General features: G+C 38.1%; 1 protein-coding gene across 2 annotated transcripts in view; it reads right to left on the reverse strand.

The window, feature by feature from the left end:
- The window catches only part of TFB1M (transcription factor B1, mitochondrial), a 61,149-nt gene that overhangs the window by 22,318 nt on the left and 24,592 nt on the right, over window positions 1–14,239 (reverse strand). For both annotated transcript variants that reach the window (XM_011952750.1, XM_011952749.1), the window contains one exon: window positions 4,573–4,692. In XM_011952750.1, the coding sequence (XP_011808140.1) occupies window positions 4,573–4,692 (120 nt within the window). The remainder of the gene's footprint in view (window positions 1–4,572; window positions 4,693–14,239) is intronic.

Genomic DNA, 14,239 nt, shown 5'->3' on the forward strand with positions numbered 1-14,239 from the left:
TCTCCTGAGCGCCCTTTTCAATACATCGCCTTTATGAAAATCCCATCTCAATCTGATTCTAGGAAGAGAATACAGACCAAAGATAGAAGAGTCTTAGTTAAGAAGGAAAATACTAGTGTTCTGACCTTATACCAAAATGATTCTTGAAAACAAGGTAAATATACAGCAGAAACAACATCCTTGATATCAGATTTCAAAAAACACAAAAGCATGAAAAACAGTTGTCTCTTCTCTGGACCCATCCACCCACCAAACTCAAGACAATCTCCCACAGAGGTCAAGGCCTCAATAGCTGTGAATAAGCAGGGTTGGAAGCCTTTAAATTGCTCTTCAAAGGTCAAGAGTGGATGCCTCAAGTTCCAGTCTTTTCTTTGTATGTCATGGATATATCATTAATTCATCTACAATTTAATGGGCACCATTTATGCTTTAAATTTGTACCATGTTTGAGGGTAACTTATTCTATATACCATACTTCCAAATAGGTAAAATTAAGTATTAATTCTGTATATAGCTTAAAAAGTATAATCCCTACTGTTATATCAGAATACTACAACTTAGTCCATAAATATTTGTTTATATCATAACAATAACAACTACTTTGGCTGGCAGCATTTACTGCGAGATATGCATATTAGGCACTCTCCATTGATTATTTCTATTCCTCATGAATGTCCTTCAAGGGTGGTATTATTGGCCAAATCTGGATGTAGTAAACTCAGCCTATTAACATGACCAGGTTCTCAAAACTAGCAGTACTGGAATTCCAGTGGGTCTAGCTTACTTGCAAGTCTACTGCCTCTGTTAGTGTCAATAAAGAAGAACCTGCTACATAATATAACTAAATGATTTTTTCTACTAGGTCAGAGTAGAGAATAGTGTTGAGAACTGGCTGGGCATGGTGGCTCATGCCTGTAATCCCAGCACTTTGGGAGGCTGAGGCAGGTGGATTACTTGAGGTCAAGAGTTCGAGACCAGCTTGGCCAACATGGTGAAACCTCATCTCTACTAAAAATACAAAAATTAGCCAGGTATGGTGGCGGGCGCCTGTAATCCCAGCTACTCGGAAGGCTGAGGCAGGAGAATCACCTGAATCCAGAAGGTGGAGGTTGCAGTGAGCCGAGATCATGTCACTGCACTCCAGCCTGCGCGACAGAGTGAGACTCTGTCTCAAAAAAAAAAAAAAAAGAATAGTGTTGAGAACTAAAAAGCCTGTCCACTCCTTAGGAACTGTGTTAGATTATGAGGCCTATCACCATAATTCATTAAAAAAAAAAAGACAGAATTTTGAGGAGCTAGCGAATAGCTCAGTATTTCCCAAACTTGAGAAATGCGCAGACTAGCTGAAAAAAAAGATTAAGCATGGAACCCCAGAAATATGTGGATTCTCAGGGATCTACTGAGGCCAGTAGAGAAGCTAGCTTGAGAAACTTAACAGGTTGTATTCTCTCAAGAAAACAATTTTGGTTCTGAATTTGCATTGCAAAAGACATTCTGTCTTATAAATGTAAAATAATTTCATTAACAGTGAAATGCAAACACAAAATTAAAAAAAAAACTAACTTAAAAGCTACATACTACAGACTCTAGTAGTTTAAGAGACACTAAAGTAGACCTATTAATTAGCCTAATTTTAAGAACTTCAGAGGCTGTCTGTTTTGTAGACAGAAAGTAATTGGGTTCAAATTTTGGGAACTACACTAGAGAGCTTAGTAAGAGTGAAGTTCAGCAGTAATTCAGTTCAACTAGTCAGAACAGGATTGTGATAGTTCAATGGCAGTGAAAGTTCTGCCATTAAAGCTGGATTGAGCTAGTTAAAAGATTGAGAAATAGAAGGGATAGCAGATTCTCACAGGAAAATGTCCCAAAAGTGGTTATAATTTAAGCCCTTCATTGTATCGCAAAGGAAATTCTCTGTATCTGATTCTTGGAGTTTTGACTGAGAGTAAGTAATGAATGTTAGTAAATTTCTTCTGGGCATTAATCTCCCTCTCTCAACCACCCAGGAATCTGCCCAACCTCTATTTTTAGCACTTAGCTTATCTTACCTTGTGTTGCAATTATGTGCATCTAGGACTTTCTCTTCCTGCATGCAGAAGGTTTAGAGTACTAGCCTTGAATTATTTTGTCATTTCTGTAAAAATTCCTCCTCTTTCTTATTTGAGAAAATGAATTTTTAAAACATTTGCTCAATCTAACAGTCAGCAAAATATTTTCTGGCTTTCCTCAGAACATTTCTGCTTTGCCCTAATATGGTAAAACTACTTCAGAGCAGCAGAGAATTCTTTTAGAACTAAAATGTAGCCTGTAATCTCAGCACTTTGGGAGGCTGAAGCGGGCAGATCACTTGAGACCATGAGTTCAAGACCAGCCTGGCCAATATGGCAAAATCCTGTCTCTATGAATAAATACAAAAATTAGTTGGGTGTGGTGGTGCACACCTATAAGTCCTTGATAAGTGCTTTTCTGGATTACAAATAAATCTCCTGTATGTAATAGTTACAACAAAATAAAAAATGTTAAGTAAATTGCTATGAAAATATTTCATTTGCCAAAATGTAAACGTCCCTCGATAAAAAAAGGAATCCAAGACATAGCTAGCTTTTTTCCAAATAATAAATATTTTCTTGGGGCCTTAATCCCAGAGAAGACAAATTTTAATTGATAAACTACATATATACCTTACCCCTAAATCAAAGATAAAGTGGATAATAACTTTGAAATACCATCAAATAATCTCAGCTAGGTAACTAAAACAGAGTTAGAAAGCTTCCACTAAAAATATTCTAATGTCTATCCTAAGAACCCATTAGTAAAATTTAAATAGCCTGGAGATTCTGGATAATGGTAATAACCATAACTATAGAGGCCTACGAGTAAGAATCTTGGTTTTTGACACAACGAGTCTTATACTATTTAAAATGTTATATGAACACACATGTGCACGACAAGAAAGCAAGGTACATGGTCACTGTTTTTTTTTTTTTTTTTTCCATTATAATGGGAGAGAAAGTCCCTGAAAGCACAAATGTTTTAAATTTGAAGATAACCTATAAGATATTTCCAGGCCAGGCGCGGTGGCTCAAGCCTGTAATCCCAGCACTTTGGGAGGCCGAGACGGGCGGATCACGAGGTCAGGAGATCAAGACCATCCTGGCTAACACGGTGAAACCCCGTCTCTACTAAAAAAAATACAAAAAACTAGCCGGGCGAGGTGGCGGGTGCCTGTAGTCCCAGCTACTTGGGAGGCTGAGGCAGGAGAATGGCATGAACCCGGGAGGCGGAGCTTGCAGTGAGCTGAGATCCGGCCACTGCACTGCGGCAGAGCGAGACTCTGTCTCAAAAAAAAAAGATATTTCCAGTCATCAGATTCTGTCTTGGATCTAATTATTCTGGGATAAGTCATTCACAATGTCTCTGAAATTTGAGATGCTGAAGGGAGGTGGCACTGATAGCAAGCTCCCTGAGCTCGATTTAGAAAAAGCTGATAATTATGTCTGTTATGTAAGCGGAAGATGGCCTGACTTCCTAGTCACCTGAACGCTCAGCTAACTGGCCAAATGGCAAAGAAAGTATGACGGTGGCAGCAAAGAGCATGGAGATCGCTTAGGTGTGCTTCAAGACAGACAAGTAGATCTAACACTATTGGTTAGGGTCCCTATTCTAAATCTAGAATCTGTGTCTAAATCTACAGTCAAATAACGTATTTTTTCCCATGCTATCTCTTTTTATTTATGAAGGATACATGATGTAAGGGAAACTGTGCAAGACCTTGTTATTTGAGAGTTTTAGGGACCAGTGAGAAATTTCTGTTCCTCATGAGGCTGTGAACTCCCTGAAGGCAGACTCTGTAACAGATTAGGCTCATATCCCTGTTGACTCCCCTTGCTACCCAACCCATTTTCAAGCAGTAAATGCTCAATATACATTCACTGAAGAAAAAGATGAGTTTTTAATAGTACACATCTTGTAGTAACTCACCAAGCAGTGGTTTTGCTAAAATAGACACCAGTTTTTTTAATTTTAATATTTGGCAGACAAACTCTGTTTCTGTAACTAGCACTTACTCACATAACTAATATGTGAGTAAAAGCCTAGTTTAATATCCAACTGTTTTATCCACAGATGATTTACCACAAATAACACGACCATAATAAGGTTTCCCAAAAAAGTGTTAAGTAAACCATGTTTGATGTAGCTTTAGTTAGAGGTCTCTAACAGAAATCACAGAAGGATTTTCTTTCTTTCCTCAGATATTGGGTGACCGTATAACTTATCTTCCATACAGGGATACTTTAAGAGTAACATGATGATGAAGATGATGAATGATAGTGCCACCAGGGTAACATGCATGAACCTAAACATTCAATCACCCTACCTAAGGAAAACAATTATAATAAGAACTAGCCATTCATATTATGATTTTTGTGGTTCTTATTCAGGAGAAGTACAGTACAGTGTCAGTTTGCACAGAAACAAAAGTTAGATCCTAGAGGTTATTTCCTATGACACATCCTCAGGGGAACAAATGTCCTAATTCTGATATACTACAACAAATAAGCAGAAACTTACCTCTGGTTTGGGGACAAAAGCTCGTCCTGGAATTGTAAAGATGTGTCGAACACTGCAGAGGTACTGAGCCATAACAGAGAGGCGACTACGTTGTTTGCTTCCTGTATTGGCTGCAAGTCTCTAGAGAGAGACAAAAATGAATTTTAGCAAATAATTAGTCCAGCCTGATTAGATGAAAAAGAGTGAACATTTCATTATTTCTGAACACTAGGTGGACTTTTTGAGGCAAATTTGAAAAGGGTAGGCTATCTGACACATGACACACAACAAACATGGGGAATACTTTCCTCCAACATCAACAGAGGTACACCTAAGAAGTGTGATTTATGTCATATATAATGAACTACAAAAATAAGAACATTTGCTCTACCACTGGCTGTTGTGATTTTCGAACCACTGTTATATTCGATAGCAGAAGGTCCTACATAAAACAAGCAATCAATAAATACTTGATGAAGAAATTAGCAAGCATAATGAAAAATGAAAGATGCTTAAATACTTAATTTTCTGAATTGCTCCAACATATGAATGAACATTTTAAATGGTATGCTTTTCTTCACTTAATATACTAAAACCGTGAGTATTCAGAACCCTTGGGGAATTGGCTGTTCTTGACAAACAATGTTTGTAAAAACCTAGTAATTTATTGTTTTAAGCACTTAAACATTTCTGTTTTGCAATTTTTTAGGTATATTTAAATTAATTCATAAATGCAATGCAATTTCAATTAAAAGTCCAACAGGATTTTAAAAATTAACTTCCATATGTATTACGTATATTTAAAATTGAATTCCATGTAAAATTTATACAAGGCCAAGAATGGCCAGGATACTCCTGAAGAATATCAGCAATGATAGGAGAGCTCACCCTACCAGACATCAAAATTGATGCAGGCACAGACAGATCAATAAAACAAATGCCTTAGAAACAGACCCAAGCACATGTAGATATCTAGCACATGATATATTTGATGTAGCAACTGCTAACAGAAAAAGAAGGATCCTTCAATAAGTGACACAGGTATAATTAGATATCTATAGGAGAAAACAGTAGGTCCCTATCTCATACCATAACCAAAAATAAACGCTAAACAAATTAACAATAAGTGAAAAGCAAAATTTAAATTTTTTTTTTTTTTTTTTTTGAGACAGAGTCTTGCTCTGTCGCCCAGGCTGAGTACAGTGGCCGGATCTCAGCTCACTGCAAGCTCCGCCTCCCGGGTTCACGCCATTCTCCTGCCTCAGCCTCACGAGTAGCTGCGACTATAGGCGCCCGCCATCTCGCCCGGCTAGTTGTTTGTATTTTTTAGTACAGACGGAGTTTCACCAGGTTAGCCAGGATTGTCTCGATCTCCTGACCTCGTGATCCGCCCGTCTCGGCCTCCCAAAGTGCTGGGATTACAGGCTTGAGCCACCGCGCCTGGCATTAAAATTTTTATAAGTAAATATCTATGACCTCCATGGTAGGGAAGAATTTCCTAAAGATGCAAAGGCAGAGCTATATATGAAAAGACACATATATATATGCTATATAAGAAAAGATATACATATATGTAAATGTATGTCTTTTTAAAAATCTTATATGTTTATGTATGCCTTTTTAAAACATTTTGCTCTTGGCTGGGAACAGTGGCTCATGCCTATAATTCCAGTGCTTTGGGAAGCCAAAGCAGGATTGCCAGAGGCCAGGAGTTCAAAACCAGCCTGGGCAACACAGCAAGACGCCCTCCTCAATAACAACCACCACCACCACCACCATACTTTATTATAGTGTTCAGGGTACAGATGAAATTCCCACACATCAATAATCATAAGGTAAACAGCTAACAGAATATATAAGGCAACTCACATAAGAGAAATCCAAATAAACCATAATATAAACTATGCTCTACCACAGTACAAAATAGGAATACGCAAATTAGAACATTAGATATAATTTCATACACATGAAATGAACATTTTAAAAAAAAACTAATAGAACCTGATATTGGAGAATATCTACAGCTACAGGAAGTTTCAGATACTGCTAGTGAGAGAGGAAATCTGTACAAGCATTTGTAGCATAATTTAGCAATATACAGTAGAGCTGAAGCTGTGTAAAACCTCATGACCCTCTAGGTCTCTAAGAACATATCCTAGAGCACAGCGTATATAGGCGATAGGTATAAAAGTGTTCATTATGGCATTATGTGTAATGTCAAAAAGTGAAAAAAAAAAATCCCTCAACAGGTGAATGAAAAAATAAACTGTGATAATTTTGATAATGGAATATGAAACAATAGTTAAAATGAATAGCAAGAGTTATCCACATAGATTGAATCCCAAAATGGAATCAAAAACAACCAAGTCACAGAACATTTGTATAGTATAATGCTATTTGTATAAAATCTTGAAAAGATTACTCCTATCATTTACTTTCTCTCTCTCTGAGAGAGAGAGAGAGAGAGTGTGTGTATGTGTGTGTGTGGGGTGTATTTATCTGCAGCACAAGGAGAAAATATGCATGGAAATAATGATGATGAAGTTTAAGATAGTACAACTCATAGGAGGAAAAGAAAGGCGATAGAAGAGGGCTCCAAACATATCAACAATATTTTATTTCTTTAAAAAAGATATAAAAATATGGCAATATGTTAAAATTGAACGGAGCTGAATGGTGGGTAAAAAAACTTAGGGATGCTTATCTTTCTAAAATGTATCTTGCTTCTCTGTGTTCTTAAGAGTTCAAAGGACATTCTAACCCTCTTCTGAATGATTCGGGGGCAACATTACAAACAGCAACGATTACTGGAATAATCCCGGGGCTAGGCAGGCAGGCAGGGGGCCCCACTGCTCAACAGTAGAAGACACAGTGCTTTTTGAGCTGTGTTTGCAGCTGCCGGATTTGCTCTTTCTTGCTTCACTGCAATGTACCCACATAGTCTAATCACTTCTTTTCCTCTGCTGCTTGTAGCCTGCTGTGGACATGAAAACCATATAATTTACCTTATTAGAGCTTCACCTTAAGGAAGATTAAAATATAGGTTCTGTGTGAGATATGGAAGAAACTTCCTATAGGCAAAGTTATCGATTGTACTCAAAGCCAGCCTTTCATTTCATACCCCTTCCCCCTGACCTTTTTATTTTACACTGTCTGGCTCTTGTCTGTTTGGAGAGTTGAAATTATTGGGATGCCATATTCAAGATTAAGTGATGAGTTACTATAGCATATCTTTCTTACTAAAATGTAAAACTAAGACACATACACTCTCATGCAGCTACAAAAAATGACAGAAGTAGAGATTTAAGTTAAAGAATAAGCTTATGGATCAAGTGGTCAAAAATATTTCTAGTTCTTCATAAGTAAAAAAGGAGCTTAATCTTACAACTGGCAGAAAATTCAAAATGCATTGCAAATTTTAATATGAAACTGGCACAATTCAAAAAAGATCTTATTTAAGTATATTTCACTTAGAACGCTATGTACACATCCGGAAATGTCAGGGGAATGTGCGTCCTAATCCATTAACCTGACCCATTCAGTTCAATCTTTGTAGCATATATCCCCAGGCTGTAGAGATGAAAACATGTGAATCATGTATTTCAATCTAGAAGAAAGCAGTGCACATAGCTGTCCCTAACCCATTAAGGAAGAATTCAAACCACAGACCAGAAAGGTCTACAAAAGATTTCATTCAAATCTAGCATAAAACTTAAATGGTCTGTCAACCTCAAATATACATTACTGTTTCTGTGAGAGATATACTATAGAGAAAACTAGGAAATTTCAACATCCATTACAAGATAGATGATTTTAGCAAAAAAAAGGTCAGGAAACCAAACCAGTTAATTTTTCATTAAAAGGAAACCTCTAACCCTTGAGCTTTTAAAAAGCATTTTGATGGAGTATGAGAAAAACAAGGGGTCAAAGAATTTACAAGGACAGTGTTTTTTTTTTTCTTATTAATCTAAAATAATTTTAAGTACAAGGAGAAAAATTAGGCTTACACTTGAGAAGCTACACAGCCATATATCAGGGACAATGAGAACTATGTAATGTAATTAATGGAGAGGTGACTCCCTCCCTGCTTGGGATGTGCCCAGAAACAGCCAGGGTCCTCTGGAGATGGTAGAAGAAAAAGAGGCTGATGGTGGACCCAGAAAGAAAAGAACACTGGGCCAGTAACATCGAGAACTTGCACATCATGACTTTAGCAGAAAACACACTACTTGTACTCAAGTTCAGCTTTCCTTGTAACTACTCCAAGACCTTCTGGAAGGCATTGAACCCTTTTGAGACTCAGTTCATCATTTATATTAATAAAACGAGGTTAGATGGGATTAGTTGTCACTTACTGTTTAACAGTCTGACTATATTTTATGAGCTGTAACTTTATATTGTCTATATGTCCCTTAATGCGTATGAGCTGAATTCTTACATTTAGATCCTGTAGTCCTAGAGACAGAAATAAGATGATAGTGCTCATTTATTTCTGTTTTGTAATTCACAAAGCCAAACAAAGTAAATGTTAAAAAGAGCTTTCTGTGGCTAAAATACAAAATTACATATACAACCATGTCAAGAGCAAATGGCATGTAAGAAAATGCTGCTGTATGAAAAGGTTTGAATTAGTGTCCCTGCCCAAATCTCATGTCAAATTGTAATCCCCAGCGTTGGAGGAGGGACCTGGTGAAAGGTGATTGGATCAAGGGGGCAGATTTCCCTCTTGCTGTTCTCATGACAGTGAGTTGGTTCTTAGAAGAACAGGTTGTTGTAAAGTGTGTAGCACCTGCCGCTTTCCTCCTGCTCCAGCCACATAAGCTGTACCTGCTTCCGCTTCACGTTCTGCTATGACTGTAAGTTTCCTGAGGCCCCCCTAGCTGTGCTTCCTGTAGAGTTGCAGAAACATGAGCCAATTAAACTTTTTTTTAAAAAAAAATAATAAATTATCCAGTCTCAGTATCTCTTTATAGTAGTGCACAGAATGGACTAATATACTATATATTTTCCCACTGAAACTTTCACTTGCAAAATGTGAAAATCAGAGGACCAGTGTTACCCAGACTTCTAAGGCATTCTATAAATCAGACTCGATAAAAACTCTTCTCAATATTCATGCTAAAATTTCACTAAAATCAACCATTTTTTGTTCAAAAGAATTGCATATGGTGAAGTCGAAGTAACACTATTATTAATAACCACAACTGACATTCTGAGTCACTGAAATTACTCCACCTCTTCTTAAGCCTCTGTTTCTTTGTGTTTCCCCCCACACAAATAGAGTACATAGTATTTTGTATCTCTATTATGTACTCAAGAGCAGAAATACTAAAATAATCATGTCAGCTGAGAAAAATAAATTCACAGATGTGGTATAATAAGAAATATATTTGGACTTTGTCCTGGTTCCTTGCATACACCTCCCAAAGCCCTTGAAATTTCCTGAGTGACAGGCATGTCTTGTTTTAAATTCACAAGTCCCCCAGAGTTTACAGTAATGAGATAACTTAGGATGAGGCCTCTAGGTAGCTCAAGATGGGGCTGGCCACAGAGACCAACTGATCACCCATGACTTAAGTGCAGGTAATGTGTTTCCCTGAGTTTTTGCGCCATTCTGACAAGTGATCCAACCTGAGGAGGGGGTCATGGGAACCTGTAATTTATTTTATAGCTGGTCGCTCAGAACTCCTAGAGGCCCAGATTTGTGACTGTCATCTGAAGTGAGGGGCAGTTTTGTGTGACCTGGCCCTTAACTTGTGGGATCTAACACTAAAAACAAGTGGATAGTATAGGAATTGAATGAAACTGCAGGATGCCCTGCTGGTGTCTGGAGAATCGGGAGATTGCTTGGTGTGGAAAAAACCCACACATCTGGTGTCAGAAGTTGTGTAAGTGCAGAGGAAACAAGAATGGTTTCTGTCAGAACCAACATATCCAAAGGTTGAGAAAAATGACAAAGAAAACTCAGCATGGGCCCAATTCAAACCAATCCAAGAGAATTAGCAAGTTCATGAAGAGGAAATGGCAAAGACCTTACGGAAAGTGGTGACATCATCTCAGGCTTCCTAACAAACACGAAAGGGTCCTACATTTTTATGACGGGAAGTTCCAAGACTTCTGAGAGAAATATTTTATGGCCAAATAATCTAAAGGAAAGTTTTTCAACAATGGCATGACTGACATCTTGGGCTAATTAATGTTGGGCGGTTCTTTGCTGTGGGAGGCTCTGCTGTGTACTGAAGAATGCTTCACAGCATCTCGAACCTTCTATCCACTAGAGACCAGAAGCCCCCTCCCGGGTTGTGACAACGAAAAACACCTCAGACATTGCCAAATGCCCCTGAGGAGCGGATAAGGCTAAAGTGCCCTCGTTGGAAATGATTTCCCTAAACGGGAACAAGAGTAAAAAGAGAGGGATAGATCTAAGAAATGAAATTCTTATGATACACTCAAATTATCTGAGAGGAAGGCATTTAAAGAATTAAACTTACGTAGTAGTAGAATCTATCGATTTCAAACAAATTCTGGTATTAAAAAGTTTTGTTCGGAAACAACAATAAAGCTGAGTAAGTCATAGGAAACAACGGTTTGCATAAACAGGACAACAGGCGGAGCACGGCTGTCATCACTGAAATGGAAAGATGAGCCTTAGATGCCCAGCCTGCAGAGGACTGGAGGCCCTTCTCAGGCTTCAGCAGGGGCAGTGGGCAGCTCAAACAGCCTAGAGGTCTCCTGGGCTCGGGGAGCCAGAGCTGGAGATCTGGGAGGCCTCAGCAGGCAGAATTTGTGGGGCGGACTACCAAAGATGTGGAAAACGCACACACACGGTGCTCACACATGTGCAGGAGCAGGGGGTAGGGGAGACAGGAACAGGAGAGGGAGAGAGAATGTGAGGCAGAGCTCCTGAGGTAGCAAAAGGGCCCCCCAAGTCCCCTGCTGAGCACTGATCTGCAGGTGGCTGAGGCTTGGGAGCCTGAACTAGAACCAGGGGAAGGCAGGAGCAACTGGGGTTCACATGGCTCAAGAGGCCCTGAAACATGCAGGGCATTGGGTGCCTTTCTCAGAAAGGTCATGACGTGGTACTGGGGCTCAATTAGCCCCAAATTAAAAGCTACCCTGGATTCACCAGAACAATACAAGCCTCAAGCAATCTTATGTGTGTGTCAGAACAAACCCAGCACTCAACCCAATACCACAAAATCCAGCCCTCATCAGCATTAAAAAAGATAAAACTCTCACAATACCTGATGTTATGTCAGAAATTATCAGGCTTTCAAAGAAACAGAAAAATGGAACCTAACACAAGGAAGGGGAAATCAATTACTAAAAGAGTACAGAAATGACACAGATAATGAAATTAGCAGGCAAGGATCTTAAAACAGCTACTTTATTTATTTGTTCATTTTTTTGAGACAGGGTCTTGCTCTGTTGCCCAGGCTGGAGTCCAGTGATGCGATCAAGGCTCACTGCAATTTGATCTTCTGGGCTCAGGTGATCCTCCCGCCTCAGCCTCCTGAGTAGCTGAGACCACAGGCATGCAGCACTGGACCTGGCTAATTTTTTATGTATCTTTTGTAGAGACAAGGTCTCCCTATGTTACCCAGGCTGGTCTCGAACTCTGGGTTCAAGCAATCCTCCCTCCTTAGCCTCCCAAAGTGTTGAGATTACAGGTATAAGTCAGCACGCCTGGCCAAAACATCTACTTTAAATATCATACCTACATACAAAAATGCCAAGGAAGGCATGAACATAATGAGGACAGAAAGAGAAGATCCAAAGACCCAAATAGAATTTATAGAGATAATTTTTTTTCATAATAGTTAACCAAATATCCATGCGTTTACTTAATTCTTTCCTTCACTGCTGATTTTTGATCTGACCATTATCAGATACTGCTAAGGTGTCTGCATCAGGCTTTCTAGTCTAATAATTGCTCTGTCATGTGCTGCTTCTCATGATGCTTTAATTATTAAAGCTTCATCATACATTTTAGCATATGACAAGGAAGTCTTCTCTCAGCACTCTCCTTTTTCAACACTTCTTATGTGTTCTTGCAGGTCTATTACTCCAGATGATCCTTAGAACTGCATATTTCAAGATAAATTCTTTGAGGATTATAATTAGATATACAGAAATCTTGGAAAAAATTACCATCTTTACAATAATCATTTTTCCTTCTGGGGCTATGATATTTCTCCTGATTTATCTCAGTGACCTTGAGATTCTCGGTTAGGTTTTATAGTTATTTTTATATGTCTCTCATTTTTTCTTAGGTTTTCAAAATAATTATTTATCTCCAAATAATATTTTTGTACTTCTCATTCCAATAATGGTATAATTCCCTTGATTCACTCCCTGTTATATTTAGTTTTCTATTTTTTTTATCATTAATTCAATCTTAAACTTTCCTGAGTTTTTGTAACTTTTTTTTGACTATATGCAAACTTGACAGTAGTTTTATCAAATTCACCTTTTAATTGGCTCCAATCTGGACTGGCTGTTCTGCCTGAGGACTCCTTTCTCTCTGTCCTGTAGGGGAGGCCCTCTCCTTCCTGGATTTCATGTCATTTTTTTCTTGATGTCTCTAATCAGACCAATGCTTCTATGTCTCTAACCAGACCAATGCTGACAGAGGTGCTGACAGGGATCAATGAGGGCTGACTATTGTGAGTAAATGGAGTTAATTGGGACCCACATGTTAAAAATAGTAAAAATGGCTTCTACTTCACTATACAGAGAGATCAACCCCAAGGGGACTATAGATATAAATGTGAAAGGTGAACATAAAGCTTCTAGAAGATAACAGAAGAACATCTTCATGAACTCAAGATATAAAAGGGTTTCCTCAATAAAACACAAAAAGCACTAGACATAAATTTAAAATTAAGAATGTTTGCTCTTCAAAAGACACCATAAAAAGAAAATAACAACATGCCTTAGAGTAGAAGAAATGCTCAACACATTTAACTAAGGACTAGTATGAAGAGTATTAAAGAGTATGTGAGAACTCCTCCAAATCAATAAGAAAAAGATAAGCAACCCAAAAGAAAGGTGAGCAAAAAGCAAGCACTAAAAACACGTAACCCAAAAGGCCAGTAAACATACAATAGTGCCCAATTTTGCTACAAATCAGCAAGGACAAAATAAAACACAATGACATTCCATTACCCTCAGATTAATAAAAATGTACAAGTCTGGCAATATTGAGTACTGGCAAGAATATGGAACAAAATGAACTCATACACACTGCTGGTGGGAATATAAACAGGCATGATGATTTCAGAGCTCAATTTAGCATTATCTACGCAGCGGTGAAGATTTGCAGTTCCACTCCCAGGTAAATACTCTAGAGAAATGTTGCCCATGTGTCCCACCTGACATAGTATGGAATGTTTATGACAGTTTTGTTTGTAAAAACAGAACACTGAAACTAATTCAAGGTACGGGAACATGAGAATGAATAGATAAGAGATCTTACACAGTCAAAGAGTGGGTAGTATATATAGCTACCTAAATAAACTATAGTCATGAGCAATGCCAGTGAATCCGACAAATAATGTTCAGGATAAAAAGAACACATACTATATGAATACATATAGAATACATATTATATGAACCCAGTTGTCAAAAGTGGACAAAACTAAAGTGTATTCATCATAGGAATATAAATCTATGTGATAAGACTATG

This window comes from Colobus angolensis, unplaced genomic scaffold, assembly GCF_000951035.1.
Source record: "Colobus angolensis palliatus isolate OR3802 unplaced genomic scaffold, Cang.pa_1.0 Scaffold35, whole genome shotgun sequence".
NCBI classification, from domain to species: domain Eukaryota; kingdom Metazoa; phylum Chordata; class Mammalia; order Primates; family Cercopithecidae; genus Colobus; species Colobus angolensis.